This window comes from Agelaius phoeniceus, chromosome 1 (assembly GCF_051311805.1).
Source record: "Agelaius phoeniceus isolate bAgePho1 chromosome 1, bAgePho1.hap1, whole genome shotgun sequence".
In the NCBI taxonomy this organism is placed as follows: Eukaryota; Metazoa; Chordata; class Aves; order Passeriformes; family Icteridae; genus Agelaius; species Agelaius phoeniceus.
The window spans coordinates 143,224,840-143,252,472 of NC_135265.1; the positions used below are offsets into that span (position 1 = coordinate 143,224,840).

The 27,633-nt window shown below is 40.3% G+C and overlaps 1 protein-coding gene across 1 annotated transcript in view; it reads left to right on the forward strand.

The window, feature by feature from the left end:
- FER1L6 (fer-1 like family member 6) overlaps positions 1-26,803 on the forward strand; it is a 68,931-nt gene extending 42,128 nt beyond the window's left edge. Inside the window, exons 23-41 of the mRNA XM_077188751.1 lie at positions 287-397; positions 996-1,157; positions 2,270-2,453; positions 2,640-2,824; positions 3,387-3,509; positions 3,641-3,680; positions 4,654-4,769; positions 5,881-6,012; positions 6,937-7,062; positions 8,094-8,221; positions 9,487-9,657; positions 10,832-10,992; positions 13,815-13,957; positions 14,535-14,623; positions 16,553-16,651; positions 18,380-18,621; positions 18,914-19,077; positions 20,309-20,409; positions 24,543-26,803. Of these exons, the coding sequence (XP_077044866.1) occupies positions 287-397; positions 996-1,157; positions 2,270-2,453; positions 2,640-2,824; positions 3,387-3,509; positions 3,641-3,680; positions 4,654-4,769; positions 5,881-6,012; positions 6,937-7,062; positions 8,094-8,221; positions 9,487-9,657; positions 10,832-10,992; positions 13,815-13,957; positions 14,535-14,623; positions 16,553-16,651; positions 18,380-18,621; positions 18,914-19,077; positions 20,309-20,409; positions 24,543-24,729 (2,664 nt within the window). The 3' untranslated portion in view covers positions 24,730-26,803. The remainder of the gene's footprint in view (positions 1-286; positions 398-995; positions 1,158-2,269; positions 2,454-2,639; positions 2,825-3,386; positions 3,510-3,640; positions 3,681-4,653; positions 4,770-5,880; positions 6,013-6,936; positions 7,063-8,093; positions 8,222-9,486; positions 9,658-10,831; positions 10,993-13,814; positions 13,958-14,534; positions 14,624-16,552; positions 16,652-18,379; positions 18,622-18,913; positions 19,078-20,308; positions 20,410-24,542) is intronic.
- The last annotated feature ends 830 nt before the right edge of the window (positions 26,804-27,633 follow it).

The following is a 27,633-nucleotide window of genomic DNA, read 5'->3' on the forward strand; positions in this document are numbered from 1 at the left end:
GCATGTCTTTGGGGCAAACTATGTCCTACTAGGTAAAAGGAGCCTTTTTTTTCAGAAAGGCACATAAACCCAATCTATTGAATACTTTTTCTGCCATATGTTTTGGCATCACAGCATGAGAGGGAGAATTTCAAGTCACATTCTTTTCACAGCACAACAGTTCTGCTCTGCAGCTTGTTGTATAAAATGGATTGGTGTGTTCTATGTGCCATTATCAACAGATACTTCCAATACTGGTTTTATTCATCCAAAAACAAGCCTGAGTTACAACTGCTTCATTTTTCAGATTCCTGAGTCAGATCCAGACAGACTTCCCCCACTGGATCCACCAGATATTGGCCAGATTTACCCAGTCCCAGCTAACATACGGCCTGTTTTAAGCAAATACAGAGTGGAGGTGAGATACTTTGACTATTTCCCTTTCCTAACCTCATCTCCTTTTATTCTCTTGTAACAGTAACTGATGATTTTACAATATTGATCAATATTATTCACATGGAAATAGCAGATGAGGTCATGCAGGGCTGTGCTTCCACTGAGGGGAACAGTGGGGCTGTGTCTCAATCCTGACCTGCTGGGACTCCTCTTGTGGCAGAGCAAGGCTGGTGGATCCACACTCTGTGCAGCCAAGGAAGTGTCCACAGGAGATGGAGATCTTCCCCTTGCAAATGACACCCCTGGAGCTGCAGTTTGGCATCATCTACCTCACAGGCTTTTTCTGGATCCCTGACTTCAGCCAAACAATGCCTTCTGCCTGTGTACAAATGTCTACACCTTCCCTGCCCTTCTCTCTTGTGTGTCCAAAGCAGCCTGATATTAGAAAGCTGGGAAACGCGTCAGCTTTTCCTATCACTGCAATGCCTGATGCTGCCCAGCCTCACTGTTCACTGCCACTCATTCTGCATTCTGCACACCAGCTGCTATCAGCCTGTTTGCCCATGGCAAGCCAGGGTTTCTGCAGGCTAACAGTGTTTGGTTCTCTCTGCACACCACAGGTGCTGTTCTGGGGCGTTCGAGAGCTGAAGAAAGTCCAGCTCCTCTCGGTGGATCGGCCCCAGGTTCTCATCGAGTGTGCAGGGAAAGGAGTCAAATCCTCTGTCATACAGAGCTACAAGAAAAATCCCAATTTCACTGGCCTGGCAGACTGGTTTGAAGTGGTGTGTACAGCATGCTGCCCCTTGCCTGTCTGTTCTCTGGTCAGGCAAGGTGTTAATTACCATTATCCCTCCTTTCTTGTCAAGTAATTTGTTCTGTGTCTTGATTAAATACTAAAGGATGTCAGTTCTTGTGCAAAAGCTGATTTGAAAATGCTTTAAAAGACTTCTGCTACAACCATATGATAAATAGGATAAATAATACAACCATATGATAAAAGAAGATGATGTTAAGTCCCAAGTAGATTAGAAAATGTGTTGCAATCAGATTTTTACTGATAGGTTGGAACATGTGGGCAGCTAACAGAAATATATTTATTATTTTTCCTCCTCCTTTCTAATTTTGCTGGGTAGTGCTTGATTTCCTTTGTTTTCTTTCCATTCTTGCGACTTTCTTTTGTGTGTTACTGGGTTATTAAGGGGATTGATCATTTCTGGCTTTTGAGCTCAGGACCTTCTTACATTGTCACACCTGCTTTTATGAACTGCAAAGTAATGTTGGTTGGGTTATAAGAGCTGGCACTTTCAGAATCAGTCACCAGCAGAATAAAGCTGTTCAATTTGCTCTTGAGAAAAGTATATCAAAACAATAACATGGGTACTGAAGTACAGTTCCTACAGTATTTTTAGCTCGTATTGTACTGTGCTAAGAGCTGTTTTCCTCTTGGTAGTTCATCCTATAAGGCATGTAACCACTTAGGGCCCACATCTTGTTGTCGGGCAAACTGAGGCAGATAGGGCAGATAGCCTTCAACAAATCACCAGTGGAATTACTCACAACTTCCAACACTGCATTTCATCCTTCTGAATGCTCCTGATTCTCCCAGTTTATTCTAACAAGAGATGCTTCAATATGAGAGCATGGCATTCATCCCAGCAGCACAATCTGTATAGTTCCCTCTGTACTTTAAAGAATCAGAGCTTTCTCTAGATTTTGCAGAAAACAAAAATCATATTGCCTATGCTGAATGCATTTTGCATTATGAGAAAGGGGGAGAAGGGAGGGAGGGAAGGAGGGAAGAGTAGAAGCCTTATTGCTGTGCATGAGAAATATTCTAGACATGTTCTATGTTCTCTAGCAACTTTCTCATGCTGCTGTCTGTTCCCTGCACTAGGAGCTGCCTGAAAATGAACTCTTGCATCCACCACTAAGCATCTGTGTGGTTGACTGGAGAGCATTTGGGAGGAGTACTCTTGTTGGAACACATACCATCAACTGTCTCAAGCAATTCCTATGTAAAACCCCATTAGGTCTTCAAGCTGCACCTAACAGAGTAGACATTGCAGAAACTGAGAAAGGTAAGTGCTCATTACTGACCCCAAATAAAAAGACAAAGGACCTTCTTAGAGGTTTACACTTAGCAGTGTGCTTTATTGTGTTGAGTGTAGGATCAAACCCTTAATCACATGATTATTTGATGATCATGAAATGCAATGACAGTATTTCTGCAAAATCTTACCTAATTTGCAAAGTTTCAATTTCAGCTTCCCCTGAATCATCCCAGCCTGCTGAGCTATCCCAGGAAGATCCATTTTTAGCTGATGACATCTATGCTGAGGTGGAGCAGGGTAAATTGACAGTGGTAGAGCCAGACCCATCCCTCACAGCACCTCCTGGCACTGAACCAGAGCACTCTGCCTCTGAGCCAGGGAAAGAGAAGAAGCAGAAGGTGGGTACAGCTGAAGGTACCAGCTAACTCCCTCCTGCAGTCTTGCAGACTTCAGCCCTTCCTTAAGAAGTGATAACCTGTTGACCCCAGGTACAGAGATTTTGGGTGTTATGTTGATACCCACACTATCTCGCTGACCCTCAAAAGAACTAATTAACAATGCAGCTTTGACACCACAGAATTCCATTACTTCCACTGATAGGTTTGTAAAATACTTGCAGATTCAAGTTGGAGAAAACAATTTGTATCTGAATGTTTGCTTCCCTTGAAACATCATTATTTATTATGTGTGTAGATTTGCCTGTTGTATGGGCTGCTCCTGTGGCAGTGTCTCCAATGTTTAAAGTCACGGCATAGTCAGTAGAAAATACAGAGATAGCTTTAATCATACAATGATCATGATGAAATGTCTTGGAATAAAAGACAGAGACAAGAATTCATTTTGCATTTTGTTTAACTCTTGGAGGTTGAAATTTTCTGTGTATACAGCTGTTCATGCTTAATGCCATGAGTCAGGTGATTAGTTTTAATCAGTTCTAGTGCTTTTGCCATCATTTGATAGGAGATTAAAAAATCCATCCTACGGTCAACAAAGAGGAGAAAAAGAACCATTGCAGATGAATCAGCTGAAAATGTCATTGACTGGTGGTCAAAATATTATGCTTCTGTGCTCAAAATGCAAAAGGTGAGTCACCCAGCATGCCCAAAACTCTCACAGATGAGCAATGTTGTAAAAGCAGATTGACTGCTGAATGATTCCTTTTCGGTATTACACTCATAATGAGGATTTTGTCCATCATGTTTTTCTTTTGAAAGGCAAAAGGAATTTTTTCCAGTGAAGGAAAACCTGAAGACAGTAAGTAAATTATTTGCATTTTTCTAATATTTTGCATCAATACTGTCTCTAGTGCCACTTCTCTACTATTTTGCTGGCAACAATTAATGTCTGGTAAGAGAGTACTGTTGTTGTACTGGGCTCTTTCCTCTACAACTGATCAGATGATGGGTAGGTTAAAACTTCACAGTCAGGGTTGGGTTAACATGAATTCCCTGTCATTCAAGTAAATAGTAAATTCTCTTCTGATCATTTTTGTTGCAAATTTTAACCTGTGATGATAAGCATTATACATATACATCTCTGACATTAAATATCTATCTCTAAATATTTAGTACTGTTAAACACACAGGAACTACTCAAAAAATGAAAGTAAAGTCAACTCAAAATCCAGATTTCAAAGAACTGAACCACCTCAGTGTAACTTTTAAGGGCTCATCCTCTTTTTGTTGAGAAATCCCCTCTCAGTGTTTGGAATCTGACTTTAGTCTGGTGTACCTCCTCCCATTTCTCACACTTCCAGGCTTTCACCAGGTGAAATACACCTATTTTGGGACATCTTTAAGCAGAGAAGGACTTAGGTAATCCTGATATCTGAAGTAGCTGTCAGCCTAAACAACAGCTTTCAGTTTTAAATACACCTTAAATTTTATGTGAAAGCTGATAAAATCTGTTTATTTGCATTGGGGAGGAGTCAGAGAGAGAGGAGAAGGGTGGTCTGGGAGGAGGCCATTGGGGAGGGGCCATACAGGACACCATCACACTTGGTCCAGCAAGCTCTTTATGAGCACTGGCAGCCACAGAGAGCAGAAATTGCCACCTCCCTGCCTGGGAGGACCAGTGGTGAAAGAGAGGATTCCTGTGTCTGACAGTAGAGGAATAAATAGAGAAAGAGCAAGAGGGACTCTTTAAAAAATGTATTTTGCATCCCTGTGTGAAGCATTTTATGTACTTTGCTTACTAAGACAATCATGATGTCATTAAATTTCTGCAGATAAGCAGACTTCTGACCACATAGCATTGATCATAGAGGATGAGCCAGACAAAAAGAAGAAGGATAAGACATTGAAAAGGATACAGAAGGAAACTCCAAACCTAGCAACACTGCAGGTAAGAGAAAAGTAAGGCTGAGGTAAGGCTGTTGTTATTCAAATGTCTCTCCAAAGTTTGACATCACAACTGAGTTTGGCAAACCCTCCTTATACATATTTCAGATACTTTAAAATGAATAAAACACACTAAATAATAGTGATAATGCCCTTCAGCACAAAGGACACAGAGGAGACCGTCGTGTGGCCCACTTAGTCTTAGACATAGAATTTATTGGTGGAGACAAACCCAGAGAAACTTCAGTGAAATTCAGTTTTGTTGTTTGTATATAAAATACTGTAGTTGGAAATCCCAAATTCCATGTTAAAAATATTGCAGCCTATTAAGAATGTCCTTAAAAAGAAGTGGAAAGCATTTCTGTGATGTCTAGTGCACCCTTCCTGATGGGAAATAATACTCAGCTCACATTAGATTTGGTTGGGTAATGATAAAAGGAATTCAAAGAAAACTATATGTGCAAACTATATGTGCTGTGCAAAATGCCTGGAAAGATGAGATGCTTGAAAAGATTAGAACAGTTTGGATTAGATTGTGCCTGAATAAATGGGAATTTGAAACTGCTGTTTCCATTTTTTGAGAGATGGCAGTAGTATAGGCCCTTCCATTTAATGCTTGATAAATTACTGGGGGAGAGCATTGAAAAAACATATTCTTTGAAAAATTTTTTGTCTTTTGAGCTACCCTAAAGCTCTGTCCCCACAGCACTTTATTATTGTCTGCTTTGCTCTCAAGTTTTGATGCATTAACACAATAGAATGGGTCAGTTCAACAAAGGCACAATGCAGCAAGGAAACAGAAGCAAAGAGCAGCACATCCACAATTTTTCACTCACACCAGTGGCTACAAATGTTCATTTTGGCCCCTTCAGATCTATTTCCACCTGCTGCATTAATGTGTTATTTCAGTTGGAGAAAGCCTTTGGTTGAGGACAAAATTGGTCCTGTTTTAAATGGGGAATTAACTTTTTTCCTCAAGGACTTTTGCAAAACCTTGGTTTTTATTAAAGTTTGCATTTTGTGTCAAAATGAATTTCTATTCATTCTCTAATAAAAAAGTTGCTATAAATATATTCACTGCACCACAAAATTTTAGCATTCTTCTATTTTCAAAGATTTATGAAGGAGACTTGGAGAGTGAATTTAATAACTTTGAGGACTGGGTGAAAACTTTCCAGCTCTTAAGAGGAAAATCTAATGATGAAGTTCATGCTGATGCTGAAGACAGAATAATAGGAAAATTTAAGGTAAGCTTTAATATTAATTAAATGGGTAATAATTTAGAGATTTTAGGTTTTAATACATATTTCAGGTATGCCAGGGATGAAAGAAATAAATATTGCTAGTCTGTTGTAAATAGAATTAGTTTTATTATATCTAGAGTCAAGTTTTTTCCTTTCCCATTATCTGAGAGAAAAAAGCATCATCCAGCACCAGGTGTTCACTTTTGTTTTGAGCTAAGGAATCACAAGGAGTTTGAAATTACAGAAGAGGAAGAAGACATATTTTGTAGTCCAGATTTCACTAATGCAACTTGGTTTCTACACTTTCAGTTACAGAACCTTACATGTAATTTTGTGTAATTTAAGTATAGGCCCTCACAGCTACAGCCTCATCCAGGTCTCCATCAGGCAATCTGAAAAGTTCAAAGCCTGAGTAATATTATTAGGATTTGTTTGATTAAGCTGATTGATGTCTCAATTAGCTTGCAATGCAGATTTCTGTCCAAATGACTTGTTAGTTGCTTTCAGGCAGTGTGAGCTACTCAGCAACATGAGTCAATATTGATTCATATGAGCTGCAAAAATACAGCTGGATTCCTCTCACACTCTCATGAAACTTACTCAATGGAATTATTAATTTGCCAATATACAGTTAAGGTCAAAATATTATCTTTAAGATATTAATGATAAGAAAACTAGATTTGGAAGACCGACAGGTATTAGTTTCAAATAGGCACAGAGATACTCCTTGTAAATATCTAGATATGACAGTACCATGTTGTAGAGAGCAGACATTTTAAAAGGTGATGTTTGGTGCAATGCAGTTTGGGTTCCCTGTGAGGGCTACCACAAAATGAGTTTCATGAGTGATGATTTTCCATTCAAAGGGTTGGGTTTTTATTGCACTTGATCTGGTTTCAAGGGAGATAAAAGTCCATGTATTTCCAGGGCTCCTTCTGCATCTACCCAAGTGCTGAGGATGGCAGCTTGCTGGATGGAGGGCAGCCCCGCATCCTGCAAGGGATCCCCCCAAACCACCCTGTCAAAGTGCTCATCAGGGTTTATATCGTGGCTGTAAGTAGACAGATGCTCTTTTAACCTTGAAATAACTTGGATTTTTCCTCTCAACTCAGATTACTTTAAGCGTCTTTGTTTAAGCTTCTGAAAATCCTCATCCATGGGGTTTGGGCTTTTTCCTGGTCATATATCAGACAAAGTTTCATACTGTAGAAATGTGTGTTCAGAGTAGAAAATGTTATATATATTCCTCACAATCAATCTGGAGATTTCTCCAAGACTGGAGAATCACTTCACTTGTTGAAACTAAAAGCTCTGGATACATAACTAACATAGTATGGATAACCTGTTCCATCCACAACATGCAAATACAGCCAGTTTTAATGAGTTGAGTTGTTAAAAATGACACACATCTAAACAAAACCTCAGTAAGGGGGAAACGGTAGAGTATTTGTGAGGGCCCGTGAATAGCATACTATGAAAGTTCTACAAGTAAATAAATTTTGGGGTCAATAAAGGTAGAAATACAGAGCATAAGATGAGAGAGAATGGTGTGAGAGGGAAAATGGGTAGAAGAAACTGGTGTTTCAGAGAAACAAGAGAGTTGCAGGTAATCTAAGACAGAAAGATGGCATGCAGAGAGATTGTGGCAACAAAATATGAAGAGATAGTTTTACTTCCTGAATGAATATAAGGACCTAGAGGTCTTTTCCCACCTTAACAATTCTGTGATTCTATAAAGAGTTGGTTTGCACTGTTCAAGGATCTGGAGCAATATTTGTGGGTTAATCTTTCCTGAATCCTACCTGCACTCATGCACCCAGCTTCTTCTAGCATTGCCTTTCTTGCCTTTCCTGCTTAGCTTTTTCTAGCTTAGTGATGGGACAACATTTCCAGCTTTGCAAACTCTCCAGATCATCTCTTCATAGTAGCCTACAAAGCCACAGGCCAAATTTTACATTACATGAAGCAGGCAAAGGCCCTGAACTTCCAAACACCCAGGACCAGGCAGGAAAACCACAGTCCTGTGTAGGGACCCTGCTATATTCAAGCAAACTCCTTGAGGACACAATTTTCCTTCTTAACAGGCATTTAACCTCAGCCCAGCTGATCCAGATGGGAAGTCAGATCCCTACATTGTGCTGAGGCTGGGCAACACAGAAATTAAAGACAGGGAGAACTACATCCCCAAGCAGCTCAACCCCATATTTGGAAGGTCAGTGATGACTTATTTTTGTATTCAGTGTAATTTTTGCTTTATCTCTTGTTACCACTGCTGCTGTTACTAAGTGTTTGCTATATGCTGATTTCTGCCTGTTTGGATGTTTTGTAATTCTGATGGTTAAAGCATTGATTATTGGTGTCACACTGTATGATAATAAAATATTTCATTTTCATACCCATCAAAACATACCAAGTAATGCAATCTGTGAGAGGTTTTGCAAAATGATGTGTGAGAGGAAATGAGGCAACAAATGATAATTGTCTGTGAAAATTAATACAATCATTAAGTTTAAAGCAAAATAAATATCAGAACAGTAAAGTGTGATTACACAATCTTTGTTGTTGTTTCAGGTTGAATAGTGCTAAATAAATCTCATAATTCTAGGACATCTGAGTTTTTTTTAATTCAGACAGCCAGGGGCAAGCTGTCAGCAAAGATCCAGTTTGAATTATCAATGTTTTATAGTTATTTATAGTTTTGATGCTAATTGCTGTGTTATTTTTTCCCCAGTAAATTTCCCTATTTTCAGAGGGTTGAAAATATTTTAAATCAGGGTAGAAGAACATTAAGACAGAAAAACTATACTATTTTGGACTGAAAGAATCCTAGAACAGAGGGAAAAGTAGAAAACTCATCCCTCAGGAGACAAAGCTCAGTTTTTTCAGTGCTTTGGAGAAATCTGGAGTCAGTGTTGTGATCAAGATATTCTGTCTCTCACTAATTTCTCAAATCTCTTTTATGATCACGTTTATATTTTCAACTTCCCATCACATCTCAACTATACTGATTGCTGAAAAATGCACCAAGTGGAAAGGGAGTTCTTATCTTTGCTTTTTTGAGATTTATTTAAAACTTTTGCCTGATCATTTTGTTGGGTGCCCCCAAATTCCTATATTCATTATTAACTTGCAGCTTTTGCAAGAAAACAAAAAATACTTAGATGTCTATTTTGGGGGTTCTGAAAAGTGTGTGATATCCCTTACATTCAGCTGTATCAGCATTACTGGATTCAGGATTGTAGGAAAAATCTTAGGACTGTTCACAGGGTGATAGGGAAGCAGGGGAAAGAATACACTTTTGCACTGTATGTTTGCAGCATGTTCATGTATTTAATTGAAGCAAAAAGCGCTACCAAAAAATCCCACTGTGTATGAGAAGAGACACCACTCACACACTGTTTGCATGGCATTAATTAGACTAGCCTTTGAGGTTTCAAAAGTGATTTGCCTTCATGTTGGTCTCAATTTTTCCTGCAGATCATTTGAAATCCAGGCTACATTCCCCAAGGATTCCTTGCTCACAGTCTTGATCTATGACCATGACTTCATTGGGACAGATGATCTTATTGGAGAGACTAAAATTGATTTGGAAAATCGTTTCTACAGCAGACATCGAGCTACCTGTGGGTTACAGAGTCAATATGAAATGTAAGTACTTCTATAGGAAATGTAAGTATTTCTTTAGGAAGCAGCAGAGCTCACAGTCAGTGACTTGACTCAAAGGAGAAATTACAGATGTGTTCCAGATATTGTGCTTTCTCCAGCACAGAAGTGTCACAGAGAGTATTTTAATTAAAACTCACCAAAGACCTTAGTGGTGGCTTTGGGTAGCTGCCAGCCTCAGTGGGGAATGGATATTTTTAAATTAACAGCACTGTTGGTTCAAGAAGTATTTTAGATAGTAAACAGCTGATGTTTACAACATACCTGCTTGATAAACTGCCTTTGGACAGGCATAAAGGGCAAATGGGAAAAATCTCTCAGAGAAATTATGCCAGGGCTCTACTTTGCTCTCTGCTATTCAGCTGCAGTGATTGCAGCTGGGCTGCTGGGACTGGGGTGGCACTGAGGGAGCAGGAGCAGAGGCTGCTGACACGACCTCTGTGATGGGGTGAGCCATGGGGCAGTGAGCCTGAGCTCCTGGTCCCTGCCAGACAGCTGCACTCTCAAGGACCTTGCACATAAAAAATAATTAATGCAGAGAAAGTCAAGCTAAAATAACTCAGCTGCCCTGGGGTGGGGCACTAACCTGGGAGATGTGTGTTTGGGGCTCTTCTATGATTGTTTCTCATTTTTTCTACAAACCAAGGGTGAACAATGTCGAAAAGCAATCAGGAACACAGACCAAACCCCAAGCTTCCCATGCCAGCTCAATCTCCAGTGTGAGATATTCCTTCATGTGCTTGTTACATGTCCCAGATAACCTGAGCTTGTCCTTTGCATCTGGGAGCTGCAGAATAATTCTCCTTGAATGGATGCAGCACATGTAATCTCAAATCTTTTAGGTACAACAGGGAACAAGCTCTGTTCCTTTTCCTCATGGGAAGCCTGTCCATGCTATTATTACTTTATCTAAGCTGTAGGCAAGGCTGCCTCAGCTTCTCCTGTGCTTTAAGAGAAAGGAGTGGTTGATCTCCAAGGACCTGAGCAGAAAGAGGCAGTGTCTCAAGTAAGTAGCAGTGCTGGACAAAGGAAAAGTTTAACTGAGCTGGTATCAGGGCCACTGACCACAAAGTGAATCTCTGCATTGAAATTCCTGATCTGTCAGTGCACTATTCTGAAGGAAAACCTCACCCATTTTTCACTCTGTCCCCTCTTGCAGAGAAGGGTACAATGCATGGCGAGATGCAACCAAGCCAAGTGAGATCCTCACTAAGCTGTGCAAGGACTACAGAATAAGTGGACCCTTCATGAGGCCAGGAGAGATACAAGTAGGAACAAAAATCTTCAAGGGACAGACAGTCTTCACAGAAGATGAGAACGGTAACAAAGTAGTTCAGCATCCTCCCTTTGCCTTGTAGCAGTACCAGGAGCCTACCAAGATATATCTGGAGCCCTGCTGTGCTATGAACTGCCAAGATGGATTGCTGGAGCCTGTGTCTGCTCTTAAACACTCCTGTAACTCTGGCAATGAAGGCTGTGTCTGTATTTGCTTTTGCTGTAGCTTAATTGCAAAGAATCTGTTGGGTGAAACAGCTGCTGCTGATGACTTGACATCCTCATGGTGGCCGTTGGGGAATACCTTGGACTAGCTCCTACCTGATCCCAAGGATGGGATGTCCAAGATTGGTTGGAGTGTGGGGGATCCTCTTGGAACAAAGCCCTTCTGGCTTAATGTTGGTCTGTGCATGCTCTGAAATCCTTCCCCACAGAATATCAAAGCATGAGAAGTCAGGAAGAGTCTTTCAAAGAATGTATTCTCTGTCTAAATTAAAACACTGGAATAGACAGACCCAAGACATGAGAAGTAGAGGGAGGGAAATACTGTTTTGAAGGGAGTTACTCAAGGTCAGACAAATTTCTGACCACAGTTATATTCCAGGCCACTTGCCAGCCACTCCTACCTTACCTACTTGTCTTTCCTCTCTGTTGATTTTTTCTTCCTCTTGGTTACTGCCACTCTGATTCCCCTTCTGACACAGCACTCTGTAAATACAGGTATCTGTGGGGTCCATGGATCCAGATGGCAGGATGTAACCTACTGTCAGAGCTCCCTGGTTAGAAAGAGGTCAAAGCAATGGGGACCTCCAGTGTCCCTATCACATTGGGGAGGAGTGGGACAGAGTCATCAGTGAAAGGCGCCGCTGCCCATGGCAGGGGAAATGAACAGAATGGTCTTTGAACATTCCTTCAAACCCAAAGCATTCTATGACTCAGTTTGGTATTTAGAATAAGGAAAACAGATGTGAGGATGGAGCCTTTCAAGGGGAGTGAAAGGAGCTGGTCTCAGAGACAGTAGTGGACACTGTGGCAGTGTAAGAAAACTTCCAGTCCCTTTTCAGTGTCGGTTTTCTTTGACACAATTCTTCTTAGGAACTACAAAATACAGCTCACACCTCGAGTGGAAGGCTGCCAGGGAAGCACTGTTGAAGGGAGAAGAGTTGATCCATTTTTGGTTTCTTGGCCTGAAAGAGATTTTTTACTCCAGTATTGCTGTTTGTTTTCCTCACTAGCAGAAGACTGAGTGTACTACCAGCAAGAGGATGTCTTAATCAAAATTCTGGTTCACTAAAATGAGCTACAGATAAACCAATGTCAGATGATGTAAATCAGAAGCAAGGAAATATAGAACCAGATGACAAAGGTCAAAAGACTTATGTACACAAGTTTTTCAATATTGTACAGAAATAGTTTATCGCATGTAGACTTAACATAATTTCTATCCAGATTGCTGTTCTGACAAGTACATCTGGGTCCTTATTTCCTGATGGATTACTGGGGTGGCCATCATTTGGAACTGTAAAACTAACAAAGGCCACAGATTTGAGCTCTAGAGGCATACTGAAAAGGGAAAGCAGTCCCATTTCCACTTACAGATGGAGAAAATTATAATTATCCATCCGGCTTTAACTTGCAAGGGAAGGAAAAATTTAACTTTGCTCTAGGAACAAAGAAGTTGATAGGATAGGATAAGAATAGTGTGGTTGGAACAGACCTACAACAATCATCTAGTCCAACTGCCTGTCCACTACTCTCAGGTAGTCTAGGATTATCTGTAGCCAATGGGAAGAAATATGCATCTTCAGAGGTAAAAAAAAAAATCTTTAGAAAGGTTTCTTTGAGAGCATACAGGATATTGTAGGATGATGCGTCATTGTTACTGAAGCTGCCTGACTGAATAGCAGCTAGAGACATTGCTTTTAGCTGGCTAAAATTAGATGTTTGTGCACAAGAGGGAACCAAGATTCATAAACACAAGATCATCCTTCCTCCATCTCTGAGCCATTAGGGAGGGTTTAATATCTGCTATTTAAATTCCAAATGAGTCTTCTGCCAACGATCAGTAATTCAGATACAGCAACACGCGTAGTAAAAGTGATAACAATTGGTTGACACAAATAAATTTTAACCTTCTTCTCACTTAGGGACTTCTAATCTAGAAGGTATCACTTGTCAAAAGTCTGGGCTTCTTTTGTGTGGAGCCCACACAAAAAGGGAGGAAAGAGAAGCTCAAGAGCTCAAAGGGCTTTCTCTGCTTTCTAACATCCACACTACTTTCACTATTAGCACTGATCCCTCCTTGAGGTGTGATTCTCTGGGATTCTCTGGTTATCCCTTCCAGTGGCCAAGGTGAGAGGGTCAGGAGGTGAAATGTTCTTGCCCATGGACTTCAACTCTCTTCCTCTGAGGTGTGATTCAATTCTCTGAGGTCTTTGCTGTTGCCATTACAAAGTAAAAGGAGGCATAGCTAACTTCTAGTGCCTATTTACTGTCAGCTTTGTCAAATCCAAGTCTCCTTGTCTTTCACAGGCTTTAAAAATTTGCAACTTTCTGTCAAAAGAATAACTGACATGTTTCTTCCATCTTCCTGTTAAAAACTGATGCTGTAGCAGTGGAATTATTTGCTGTATTTTAGAGGAAATCTGCTGCCTTAGTGCTAATCTTCTAATTAGCCCAATGGATCCCCTTATTAATGCAAATTAGAACTATTTCAAGGCCCTTCTTTATTTAGCTGGAATGCATAAAACCTTCCTCTTAAGCAAATTTTTAATGAGTACCTCTAATAACTAATGAAACATATTACCAAGGAGCTCAGTATTGTAATTCAGCTCTCATTGTTCTTTTTGTTTTACTCTTTCCTTTAGAGGAGCCAGTTGAATCATACGAACATCTCTCCTTAAAGGTTTTACGTGCTTGGGAAGAAATCCCTGGAGCTGGCTACAAACTGGTCCCAGAGCACATTGAGACTCGGCCCCTCTACCATAAGGATAAGCCAGGCATGGAGCAGGTAGAGCAGCTCAGAGGTGGTGGTGATGGTAGAGCCAGGAGCAGTTTTCACTCCCTCCAATTATTGTGGTTTCTATTTGTAACTGCAAACCTACAGAGTCAGCACTCCAGTGCTGCACCAAATGTGAGACTTTGCACAGTGTTAACCTGGAAATTGTCAGCCATGTGTGTACACAGCTACTTACCCAAATCCACAGTAATCACACAAAGTGCAACTGCAAATTTTCATTCTTTTCAATGCTTTACTTTATTAGGTTAACAAAACCTCTGCTTGTATCTAAACCTTGGATCTCTTTTTTTTTTCTGTTCATCACATACTGTTTTTCATGGATTTTACCTGAAGCTGACAGTGTTTGAGCTCTATTTCAACTTCACCAAAGTATCTGGAAGATTGAAAGAATATGTGCACAAAAAAGATATTGTATAGAAAGTTCCTAGATTAAACCATAGTTACAGGATATTGAGCTGGTTGGTGCTTGTAGAGGAAGAGGTGATTTTGGATGTCAGAGCTACATTGAAAGCCTTTTAAATCCTCTGTGAAATAGGGTTACAGGGATGTTTATCTCTTTGTTTTCAAGGGTCGTGTACAGATGTGGGTTGACATGTTTCCTAATGATATGCCTCTGCCAGGACCTCCTGTGGACATTTCACCAAGAAAACCCAAAGGGTAATACTCTGTGCTTTCCTCCCCTCACAGTGGCAGAACTCTTCAAAGACTGAGTCTTTCTTAAGTGTCTGGAAATAAATAGAAAATGAACTACTAAAACAAACCTCTCCAGTCCTGAGGAAAGATTTCTCAGGTTCACATGACTTCAAATCAAAGAGAGCATCTAGTTTGCTTTCCTCCATTAAACAACTCAAAGAACTGTTGGTGATTTTTCAGCAAGAGCTATCACACACCTCTTACAAAGATATCTTTTTTTATCCTTTATAATAAAGAGATTGCAGGTGACTAGAGCAAGTAATTCTGATGTTATCATCTGCTTGTTGAGCTGCAAGAATTAATTCTGGTTTCACTAGCTTTTTCACTGAGATAACTTCCTTGACCCTGATTGAGCTCTTTAAACTGCTGCAATAGCACTACATGTATTGGATTTCCAGCAATTTGTCCAAGGATAAGATCAAGAAACACAAAAGCAGCAACAGATAGAAGAGATCTGTTTGGAATAGCCTTCTCCCATTTCCTTATGCTTCTTTACATGCAGTACTACACATAGTTGTTCAAGCTAATTGAATATTGTAAAGAAAACACTAAAATGAGAAAGAGAATTCTCAGCCCATCCTGTATTTTAGCAAGGCCTTTCCTGAGAATTTCATGTCTGAAACATCATCAGGTACTATTCCTGTGTTACTTGATTTGACAAACAAACAGTCCATGTAGCAATTACTTCTTTCAGACCAGCGCGTTCTATAAAACTCCTTAACAACAAGCATTTTCCAATCCAAAAAGATTTAAAACTAATCAAGCCCGCAAAACTAAATTGTTACTGCCATTTTTGTAGTATACTGTAGCAGGGGAAAATACTGTTGAACATTAGTTCTCACTCATCTAAGAGTTGACATAAATTACGAGGAAAAACCCAGTACATGTAGACACAAGTTACACATCTTGCTGACAAATGCATCTTTGCTGCAGCAAAACAGGCTCCAGCCTCTATAAAACTTCAAACACTTTGTGAAAACATCTCTTATTGATGATCTTTGACTGAACAAGATTCAGGTAGGGCACTGCAGATTCAAATATCTTTGGCTATTGCAGGGGCTTGTTTTGCATGGAGCTCCTTAAGACCTCCATGATGTAGAGTGTCTGGTAACTTCTGAAGCAAATTGTTCCACACCCTGAGATTGAGGCTATTTCCAAGACAAAACATGTCATATCAGGGAAACTGTATGTTGGTGTTATCAAACATAGTTAGTTTGTCTTTTTTATGTATTTTGCAGTTCATACAATAACTTAAAGAATACCTAAATTTTTCAGTATTAATTTTTTATGTCACCTGCAATACCTGTGTATCAGCCCAAGTTTTGGGAGCTTTGGATGGCCACCATAAATGTTTGCATATAGGGAGTGGAACAGATAGAGAAACTTTAATTCCTTTTACTGTTGTTTCTAAAGATGATTATACCTGCTTAAATGAAATATCTCCAAGCAGTCCTCATTCCTTTTAATGCCCTAGATTGCACTAAATGCAATGTTTTTAGGCATTTCTTCTAAAAAGCACCTCTCAGGGAGCTCTATTCTTTATTGGCAAGCTGATCACTCTTTTGGAGACAGCTCTGACGAAGTTTTTCAGATCAACTTTGTCTTGTTCCACTGCAGTATTTTTGTGGAAAAAAAGTTGAAAATGAACAGATATATAAAAAGCAAGGAATTTTCCATCCCTCTGAAGCTGGCAGTGACCCTGTTGTTGTGCATTATAGTCCATGAGCTGAGAGGAACCAACATCCCCACTCTATCACCAGACTCTTGTAAACAAAAGAGGTCTGAGACTGATACACAAACACAATATTTCTTACTTTATAAGAAACATTATTTGATAGAGGTTGGCATTAGTGCCTGACCAGAGCTTTACACAAAATCCTTTTTCTTTTTCAGATATGAACTGAGGGTAATAATCTGGAATACAGAGGATGTCATTCTAGAAGATGAAAACATCTTTACGGGGCAAAAATCAAGTGATATCTATGTAAAAGGGTAAGTTTGTCACACTTCAAAATAACATGCAAGATTTCATTCAAAAATCAGAGGAAAAAATTGTGTTGTGAGAATATTTGATGAGCTGTTCAGCGACCTTTGCACTAAATGCCTGCCAAAATTACTCACCCCCATGGGATACTGCTCCCTTTTTGCCCTGTTTTATTTCCTCTGAAAATCAAGTAACTGAAATGACACTAAGAGTTAGTTCCTATTCAGGCAGAGATGGCACACAACAAGCACCAAGCTCACAGTTTAGTACAGAGATCAAATACTTACAGAACTTGAACTGTAAGAGCTTACATGGATGCAGAGTTTTGACATAATCAGAGAAAAGAGCATTATAGCTGCATTAGAAATAAGAAAGGAGGTGTTGCCAAGCTATTTCTGTTGGAAATATTTTCTAACCTCAGGTGGGGAGTGTGTGTGGGTGAATGACCATGGTCATGCTGAGGAGAACATCACATGGGCACTTTCTGCTCTTCATCTCCTTCCTTTCCTGAAATTGTAGCAGGTTATTTCTTAATTCCTTGCCAGCTTTGGAATACTACTTTCTGCTTCTAAGAAGGATTTGAATGCAGATACAGGGAGGGCTTGGAGGAAATTGTGGGCACAAGTGGTAGTACAAAGTACTGAAAATCTCAGGTGCCAGACTGGTCTTAGATTTCTGGCCATTTTTCCTCTCCTAGAGAGTAAGTTTAATATGCCAATATGAATTGTGTGTTCAGAGCAGTAGCAGAGTAGCTTTGAGAACACAAATTTGAGGAATTAAATAGGGAGCCAGCCTTTGTGCTGAGCTCTGTGATGAGAGCATCACCATCAGTGCCTGAGTGGTCTGACAGAGAAGCCAGGAGTGGGACACTTTTTGCTTCTGTGCCTTAATGATGAAGACACAAATCTCATTATGTTCAAACAGTGCACATGGCACTGTATCTGTCACCAGGCATGGATTTGCACTTGGGGCAGTGCCATGTTCCAGGTTGTTACCATTTTTCACAATTTCTTTTTGAAATATTGGGGTTGCAGGGGAAAAACTGCTCTTTGGATACAGCACAAAATCACTAATCTTTATTCAAGGTGTGATAAATCATCTACAGAGCTAAAACACACCTGGCTGGGTCATTACCTCTCTTCAGATGAGAAAATTATGTTTAAGAAAGTATTGTCCTTTGTACCTCAGCACATCTGATATTGTGCACACTGTAGCAGAAACCAAGAGGAAATCACAAAAAAACCAACAGAGACATCTCCAGCCTTACAAACACAATGTTTATAGCTGCAAAAAGGAATTGCAAAAAATTTAGGCTCTAATACCGGGCACTGATATCAGTCTTGAGACAGTGACACAGAATTTATTAGTGTGGCAAAACATCAATACAGGGTGATTAGTGCTGGGTAAATGACTGATGCTGTCACCACTGCCTGTCCCAAAGAAGAGAGCTGTCTTGGCCAATAGCAAACTGGTACTGGCCAAGTGGTACTTTGGGGTCTGATTGGAATAAAAACCATGTTCTCATTCTCAGCTTTTGGTCACCACTGGCCATTAGAGCAGCCTGTGTCCCAGGATCCCCCAAGCCAGGGCTGTTGTTGCATCTCACCATGCTGACACTGTGCCATCTCTTACTGGTTAGGGAGGAATTAGAAAATGGTCAGGCCTGAAACCAAATAACAATTACATTTCAAGATCCCCTGGTGACAGCAATGCTTTCCACTGTGTGCTTGCTGTAGGTGGATAAAGGGCTTGGAAGAGGACAAACAGGAGACAGATGTACATTACAATTCCTTGACAGGAGAGGGCAACTTCAACTGGCGCTTTGTGTTCCCCTTCCACTACCTCCCAGCAGAGAAACAGATGGTGGTTACCAAAAGAGAAAACATATTTTCCTTAGAAAAGACAGAACGCAAAATACCTGCTGAGCTGGTGCTTCAGGTGTGGGATTTTGAAAGACTCTCTTCAGATGATTTCTTGGGTAAGTACACAATGGATCTGCCTGAGCTCCATCTGAGGTCTCACCAGAGCCGTGTTTTGCAGAGGAATGCACAGAGTGGTGTCTGAGCCCCAACTTTTGCTTTTCTCTTTCTGAAGCACCACTTTGCAAACTTGCACATTTCTTGTAAAGCCAATAATTAGGGTGAATGACTGACAGTACAGAGAGATTCTCAGCTGCTAAATTCCTCCATGGATCTTGTCTGGAAGCTGCTATTTGAATGTCTTTGTGTCTGTCTGGTCCCTGAGTGTTGTCAAATTATTTCTTTCTCCAGGCACTCTTGAGTTGGACCTGAATGGGTTCCCTCGGGCAGCAAAGACAGCCAAGAGCTGTGACTTAGGCACAGTTGTGGCAGCAAGTGAGGAAAACAAGATCTCCATATTTCAGCAGAAGCGCATCAGAGGCTGGTGGCCTTTCATCAAGGCTGGGGAGCTCACGGTAAGCAGCTCACTACAGATGAACAGCTTTGCTCTGGGACTAATATGATAATTTTGGATTTGGAAAAACCACCACTGGCAACCTGTAAAAGTCTTCCAAATGCTTTAGTGGTTCTCCATATATTTGGTTCAGAAGAGCCCAGGTAACTGAGTACTAAAGTGCCTTTTCAGCTGCATTCAGTTCCCTAGGGAGACACACACTAAGAGCTACCATCTACTCATTTCCAGTAGTTTAGCCCTCTATAAATTCACCTGCTTTGGTCCTTTTTTAGGGGTTTCTTTCCCTGTCTCTAGACTTTCATTGATTGTCCAAGAATGTTCCTAAAGCTCACCATCCCTTCACATTTTTGTCTATTCCAGCAAAAAGAATTTTTTAATGAAACGTGCCATCTTCAATTTCATTGCCTTATTCAGCTTGAAGTTGACTGTGTACTTTCCATGGATTTAGTGAATGAACTCCACTTCCAAATCCCAGATTTACTTCCCTTTTCTACACTCTAGAACAATTGATTCCCTTTCTCCCAGTCCACTTTGATCTCTCCCTTGCTTCCACAATTATGACTTTTACTGGCATCCTTCTTTCAGCCCTGTTCTGTGCTGAACAGGCTGTGTTGATCTATAGCCAGGGGCATAGTTCAACACTTCAAATCAATACCATCCACAAAGGTATAGGGTAGAAAAATTGCAAATATATGTAAAGTCATTTGTCTGTTTTTTATCCATCACAAATTCTATAAAGCTGATTTGATTTATCCACTCTGAATTTTAACTGGACTCTTTAAATCCCATCTTCCTTTGGAGAGCTGAGACCTCACAGGTCAATGGCTCCAGCACTTGTGACTGGCTGAATTTCCCCCTGCTGATGGATTACATCTGGTCCACGTCAGCAGCACAGCTTCCAGATCAGACATTCAGCTCTGCCAGGATGTGTGATAGATAGAAAATGTGTTTTTCAGATGAATTACTTGATAATTTAAGAAGCAGAAAATGTATTTGTAGGTCTGGAAGAAAATATCTGACCTCTCTTTCCTACAGTCATTGAGCATAAGTCAGGAATTTGTGCCTGGGTTTTCCTTTGTGCTTTCTCTTCAGCTGCAAAGACTACCTTATTTTCCTTAATCAATTTCCTTTGCCCTCAATTGGTTCCATCATTTCTCCACAAGACAAATCCTGCTGTGAATTAGTGATAATAGCCCTGGGCTGGATGCTTACATATTCTCTCTCTGATCCAGGGCAAGGTGGAAGCTGAGTTTCACTTGGTCACAGCAGAAGAAGCTGAGAAGAATCCAGTGGGCAAAGCTCGAAAGGAGCCTGAGCCCTTGGAAAAACCCAAGTGAGTAGGAGCTCATTAAACTCATTAAACATGCTGGGGCAGGGGCATTCAGCAGGAGATGGGGAAGGGCCACCTTGCAGGACACCTTCTTGCTGGTCTCCTGGATTTTCTTCTCTTTCCTGCTGCAACCTTCAGCAAGAAATTGTGCAGCTTGTACCTGGCCTGGTGCCTGGCACTGCTGCCGACAGCACCTTCAGGTTTGCTGAAATGTCTTCCTGTGGAAGCCCAAATAAATTGCACTGCTGAGCATTTGTCCTCAGCTGGAATTCACATGAGCTCATTCCATAGCTGACCTGGCACATGATAACATCTTAAATCATCATAGCTTACACATACTGACAACATCTCAGTTTGCTTACCTATAAAGATCAGTTGGATTATATTTATTATATTAACAATAGAATAATTTAGGCTGGAAATGATCTTTAAAATTATTGAGTCCAACCATTAATCCAGCTCTTCCAAGTCCATTACTAACTCATGTTTCTAAGCATGACATCTACACATCTTTTAAATACCTCCAGGAATGGTGACTCCACCACTGCCCTGGGAAGCCTGTTCCAATGCTTGACAGCCCTTTTGGTCAGTAAATTTTTCACCAATACACAATTAAACCCTCCTTGAAGCAACTTGATGTTATTTCCTCTCATTGTGTCATTTGTTACTTGGAAGAAGAGACCAATTCCCACCTGGCTACAGCCTCCTTTCAGGTGGTGTAAAAAGCAATAAGGTCTCCTCTGAAGCCTCCTTTTCTCCAGGATGAACAACTCTGGTTCCCTCAGCTGCTTCTCACAAGACTCATGCTCAGACCTTTCACCAGCATCATTGCCCTTCTTTAGACACACAAAGGATGTGACTTCCATCTCTAATTTTATTGTTCTTCATACTCAAAGAATGAAAATGCTTATTTTCCATCATAAGACTTTTTAATGAGGACATTGTAAGTGTTTTAACAAAGGCAAATTATCTAGAAGGAGTGATATATCTTTCAGTATTTGTCACATCTAAAAAGTATCAGCTGAGTTTTTTGCATTCAGGAAAAAAAGAATTTTTAATCTATTTAGGCTCAAGTGCTTTCTTCTACCAAAGCACTTGAGCAGTTTTTTAATGAGCTGGATTAAAAAAAGAGTGTGAGAAATTGATGTTATATTTCCTGCTACAAAAGCTTCTAAAATTCAATTGCTAATCATAATGGTAATGATTACACATTCTGTTTAATTTTGTTGGTTTGAGATACATCTCAGGATAAACATGAGAAAAGAGGAAGCAGCATAAAGGAATTATCAGATCAGAGGTATCAGAGCATTGTTTAAAACTAGCCTTGGAAAAACTTTAATCCATCACTGCACCCAGTCCCTTTACCCAAAGGCGGGATGAGCTTTGCCTGACAGATGTCTGCTTGAAAGATTCCCAGTAATGGAAACTAAAGCACCTCTTTCAGAGGAGAGAGGACTGGGATAGCTCTGAAATACATGTGGTAGAAAGCAATCAGCCTAGGGAGTTTTAAGAGGGAGTGTCAAGTGGAATAGAAGCATTGCATGTCTAGAGAGTTGTCAACAGGATGCACAAGGAACTGTCTTATTTTCCTCTCATTTTTTGAGACTCAGCCCATGCACTCCTGGCTGCCTTGGGCTCCCTGTGTTTTCAGCTCAAGGGCATTTTATCTGCTGGGCCAAAAAGTTGTCACCAGCCTGGTGGCCTCTTCTCTGCTGCACAGCCTGGAGGTGATTTGACCCAGAAGCCACAAAACCAGAGCCTTCCTCCAGATCTTGCACTGAGTAATCAGTGATTTTTGTGGTATGAATACACAGCCAACATATGGCTCAACATAATTCTACTCACAACTGAGATGTATGCCTCAATTAAATCAAAAGTAGGATGGGGATAGTGTCATTGACACTTCCCATCTCAGAAGCAAAACATTCAGGCTCCTTTTGTAGCTGCTCATGGTACAGGTGGAGGAGTCTCCCATTTCCTAAGCACACATATCCTGAGACATGAGCTGGGGAAGGAGATGACTTGGCCTCCTGAAGGTCCTTCCTGTCCCCATGCAGACAGCCCATGAAGGACCCGACTGAGCACCCAGGCTTTAAAGTTAGGCAGAATAAATCCTAAGGTTACTAAAGCAATATCAGCATGTGAATAGTAAAATTTATTTTAGCTAGACACTCACTCACTGGAAAGAAAATAAACAGTTGAAGACATAGCATGCCTCAGCTTCATTAAAGTTTAAAAATAGTAAAGTTTACCAGCTCAGTGCCCCCAGATCATGCAATATGTGGTTCATACATGCAGAGCAGGCACAATCAGCTGGGAGATGAAAAATAATTTATTCTACCCTTCAGGAAGGAGTGGATCTCAAGGACCTCTTTTCTCAGGACCTCCAGATCTCTATGCCAGTACTGCAGATTCACTCAATTTTTTTGCTCATCATGTAGGAACACCCAGAGAAGCAGAGACATTTTCAGATTTTTTTCGTGAAATTATTCTTTTTAATTAAGAAACAAAATAATTTCAAAACAAAACAACAATAAAATTTCTAGGAGCTATAGACAGTAGCAGACTCAATAATGTGCCAGAGCAAAGGTGGACAAAGATGAAATGTCTGTGAACTAGAGGGAGGAGCATGCAAACAAAGAATAAGGTTCAATGAGTGTAATTTCCTGCTGGCCAAAGCACTATGAGGTTTTTCATCTCTTCAATTCTGCTGATCAAGCCACGATGCCTTTCCGGATGCAGTCTATGATAATAAATGCACTGCTATAACTGGTAATGAGCTCTATTGCCCACATTGCAAAGGAAACAAATTAAATAAGCAAGAGTCTGGCTTTCTTTTTTTTTTCCAGCCTTTAAAGGTTATGAAAAGTACTCAAGCAGTTGGTACATGCAGACTGAGGGTCTTTCTTGTTTCTCAAGTAGTTTTAATCTTCAGGGTGTCCTTTTAACCTGGAGGGCTGATTTGATTATTTATTTCTGAATAATTCCCACCTCAATAAAAAGCCCGTTCTTTCATAAAAAGATATTCAGTTGGCCTTTTACATTCACAGACTTTCTGTGACATTGGCATTCACTTCCACTGGCTTAATGCTGAGATCACTAGATAATTAAGACATTGCTTAAATTTTGGAACACCTTTCTGGAGTCAGACATGGCCACAGCTTTTTGTGACCCTCAGTTAATTTCATTCTCCTTATTGCTGCACCATCTGCACAATTACAGTGACATTGGATAAGAAAGACAACCTGCCCAGGTTTTGCAGGTGTTAAATTTGCCCAACACCACTGCATTCATCAGGTCATCCCATTGAAAAGCTGGCGGATGGTGCCTTGGGGAGGGTGCTGGAGCAGCAGCACAGTGCCCTCCCAGTCCAGGTGTCATGCCAGAGGAGACACCAGGCCAACATTTTTCCTAAATAGAACACAGTTTTCCTCTCTGTGTGTAGTCAGCTTTGTTGTACAGTGGGAAGAAACTTCTGGGTATGGAGGAGAACCCAATATGGGGCAACATTTGGAAAAACTTGGGTTGTGGGATGCAGATATTCTCCACTGGAAGAAGGTGGCTCTTCTTTATGTACACAGGCAAACCATCTGGGTTACATTTCATCATTTCCTGTATTCATGAGGCCTGTGTTAAATTTTCTTCTGAAAATACACCATTTTGGGCCACATGCCCAACCTGAGCTGGCTCTGATTATTGTGGCACCTTGTCTATCACTGTGCAATCAGACTTTTTGTAGTGGCTCATTTTGTAGTGGCTTTTGGGATGCTAAATTCCTTGAAATTACTAGAAAGCTTTTGTACTCAAGTTTATGATGCCTGCATTTCTTCTTTAGGGTTCATCATGATCTTGTTTTCAATTTCAAACCCTATATCATGACATAAATTGAAGTATTTATGATGTGTGAGCTGGAATTCCTTTCCAAGTTGTGTGTGGAGCTTGAGTCGGGAATGGGTGGGAGAAAAGTGACCCAACAGGTTGTGAACACGGGTGGACATTCCCTGTAATCCCTATAGTGGGTTCCAAGGAGTTAAAGGTCCTTTTTAACTTCAAATATCTATTTTGAAGTGTGATAACTTTGGAAAGAGATGGATCTGCCTTAACAAAAGATTTTCTTTTTCTTTCTTCCCCTTTAGCCGACCAGACACATCCTTCTCTTGGTTTGTAAACCCTTTCAAGTGTTTGTATCACCTGATCTGGAGGAATTACAAGAAGTACATCATCATTGGCATAATTCTGCTTATTCTCGTTATCTTCTTGGTTCTCTTTATCTACACGCTGCCAGGTGCAATTAGTGAAAGGTTAGTCACAGGAAAAGGGTAGATCATGGCTCTCATTTTAGTCAATCAAATAAGGAAACTTCTGCTAAAAATAAGTCAGGCAAAAATAATTAATTAACCTTAAACACATCTCATTCCTTGTAAAAAGAAAAGTAACTATTCACATCAGAAACTGGAGCTCTCAGAGTATTGGAATGTCTTCTTTGAATGCTCATTCAGACCCATCCTTAAGGTACATTACCATTCATGCACATTCATGTACATTAATGGTGTATATTAATTATGTACAACATTACTACTGCAGCTTTATTGACATTATCATTGAAAGTGTTGTTATGCACCTAAAATTGAATTTAAGAGTAAATTCTTTAATGCTGTGTAGAAATTAATTTCTCAGTCAAGTGTTTATTATTACAGATATATGATTAAATGTGAAGGTCAAAATCTTTACACAAAGATAAATGTATAATACAGTCTTTGCATAGTTTTGTAATTAATTATTTTAACTGTTTTTCAATAACCTTATAATGGCATGATTATTTTTAGATAAAAGGTATTATTAAAAGAACTCTAAGGTTAAATTGTCTCATTTGGTGTCATGTAGAATTTATCCTGCACCTTTCAGTAAAAATGCTGTGATCTTCAAAAACATCTCACACACTCATAAACCAGCTAAGTGCCAATGACAGGGATGCAGTAGCAGAGATTGAAAGATTTTTTTCCAGCTGCAAATTGAATGTGCTGGTGATCTCTGGGGAAGAGGGATCAAGAAGATGAAGACTTGTCCATGGGCATTGTGGTAACAAATGATCCTTGCAGAGGACAGGGAACAGGGGAAATCCTGCTGCTTGAAAAGCAAAGGCAAAGAGCAATGGAAAAGAGATTTTCTGTTCTGCAGAACAGAACAAACCATGGGGTATTAAAGAAAACAAGAAATAAACCTTAGACTGTTGTCAATGTGAAAATCCTCATCCTACTTAAGAATACATGAAATGTTGCCACCTGTGTCATGCACAAGGCAAGGCTTGATAACTCAGTGATTCCACTTGGCCTTCAGATGAGTGGCTATGAATTTGGAATAGCCATCCAAATCTCCTCCAGTGCCACCCACAGTTAGATCTGTTGTAAAAACAACCTTTGTGAAAATGCTTTGCACCATGCACCCCTCACACAAAGTATGAGCACCCTTTGCACATTTCAAAGCATCAAAAGGCAACACAAAGAGATCCTATAAATGCTGGTGATTCTGCCAAGCTCAGGGTGCAGGAATAGAAAAGCAGACAGCTTGATAATTCTCAGAAGCCACTTATAAGGGAAGCTTGTTTGGTACTGCTTGTACCTGGCCTGCCAAGGCTGTGCAATCAGCCTCTCTTCTCCTCTGGCCTAAACCACAGGTAATTGCATCAGTCTGGAAAATGGATATCAGTGAAACTTCCCCAGACAAGACATCTCACCTTTGAAAAACATTTTAGAGGCTTATTTTGGATGGGACAACTTGCTCTAAAGTGCCTCTTCCCCATCCCACTGATGACAGAGGCAGGTGGCTAAAGGCAAGCTGAAAGCATCCCATCCCTACTCCATCCAGCAGATCCTGACTTTGCTTTCCTTCTAAATTTCATCTTTTAAATATATAATAAATATAACTAAATTATCCAGATATGTTAGCGAGTATATTGCAACCAGACATGTGGCAAAGGACTGCAGTGGGTGAGTTTTTCTGTTCTATTTTCCTTTAGAAACTATTCTTTTGACCTAGAAAATAAAACACAATTACATAGTTAAGTCTGCCCCAGTTGAATGTAGCAAGACAATGATGTGAAAAGGTGCTGATCACCCTTGAGTCCCTCTTCATCTCATATCCCTCTGCACCAGGCTATTGTCTGGTGCAGTCTCTGCTAACACACCATGCGTGACATGTTCTTCTGAAAACACATTTTTCAATTTTGTGCGATTTTGCCACCGAACCTGTATGAAACAGAAAAGAAAATGTTGTTTCTCCTAATATATTTCATCATACCATGAATTTTGGAAATGCAATTTAAAAGCTCAAGTATGAGTAAATAAAACTATTCTGGTGCAAAAGATGAGAGATATTATTAATGACTGGAGTATGTTGTGACAGCCAAAAGGCAATGAATCTGAATTTTTTCCTTTGTGTCAGGTCAGAGATTCTGATGCTGCATGGCAGCTGTTGTATTCATCTGTCCTTACTCTGCTTGTTTGTTCTTGCTGCCTTGAACTGTGTGAAGCACTGTGGTCTGCTCTGTCCTGATTTTTGCAGAATGTTCTGTGCCTTGCTCCCAGTCTGCAAACTGCACTGGACCCAGCAGATTGGTCTCACAGTGACTAATGACTGTGTTAAAATTACTTTTATATTTGGAAGAAATAAAGCCCTTGACAAGGTGATATAAGAATTTTCTTTCTTCATATTTTAGCCACAGAAAGGTTTTTGGTTGCCAGGCAGAGCTCCTCATTGCTCCGTGTGCCAGCTGCCAGCTCCAAAGGGATTTTTATCATCTTGGCTGAATATCCTGCTTGCCATCAGCTCCAAAGTGCAGAGCACTGTCTACTTCCAGACTAATTTATACTTCTTTTATCAGCTATTTGTGACTGGGGAAGAGCTTAACCCAAGATCTGGTTCCAGCCTCCCAGACATTTGGAATATGACAGCCACCTCTTCTTTCCATTCTCTAATTAATCTGTCTCAAAAGCAAACAAATTAATTTTCATGTATTTTCTATGGAGAAAGGATAATTTATAAAACTCTTCCAGACAGCCTCTCTTTCAAGCACTTCTGTAAGCAGCTATGAAGACTAATCAGAGCTCCACTGATTAGCAGAAATCTGTCTCTGCTTCCTGGATGCCTCTGCCATGGCTCCAGGGCTCCACATCAGGAACAGAGGCCTCCTTCATTAGAAACAAGCCAGAAAGATTTCTGGATGTTCCT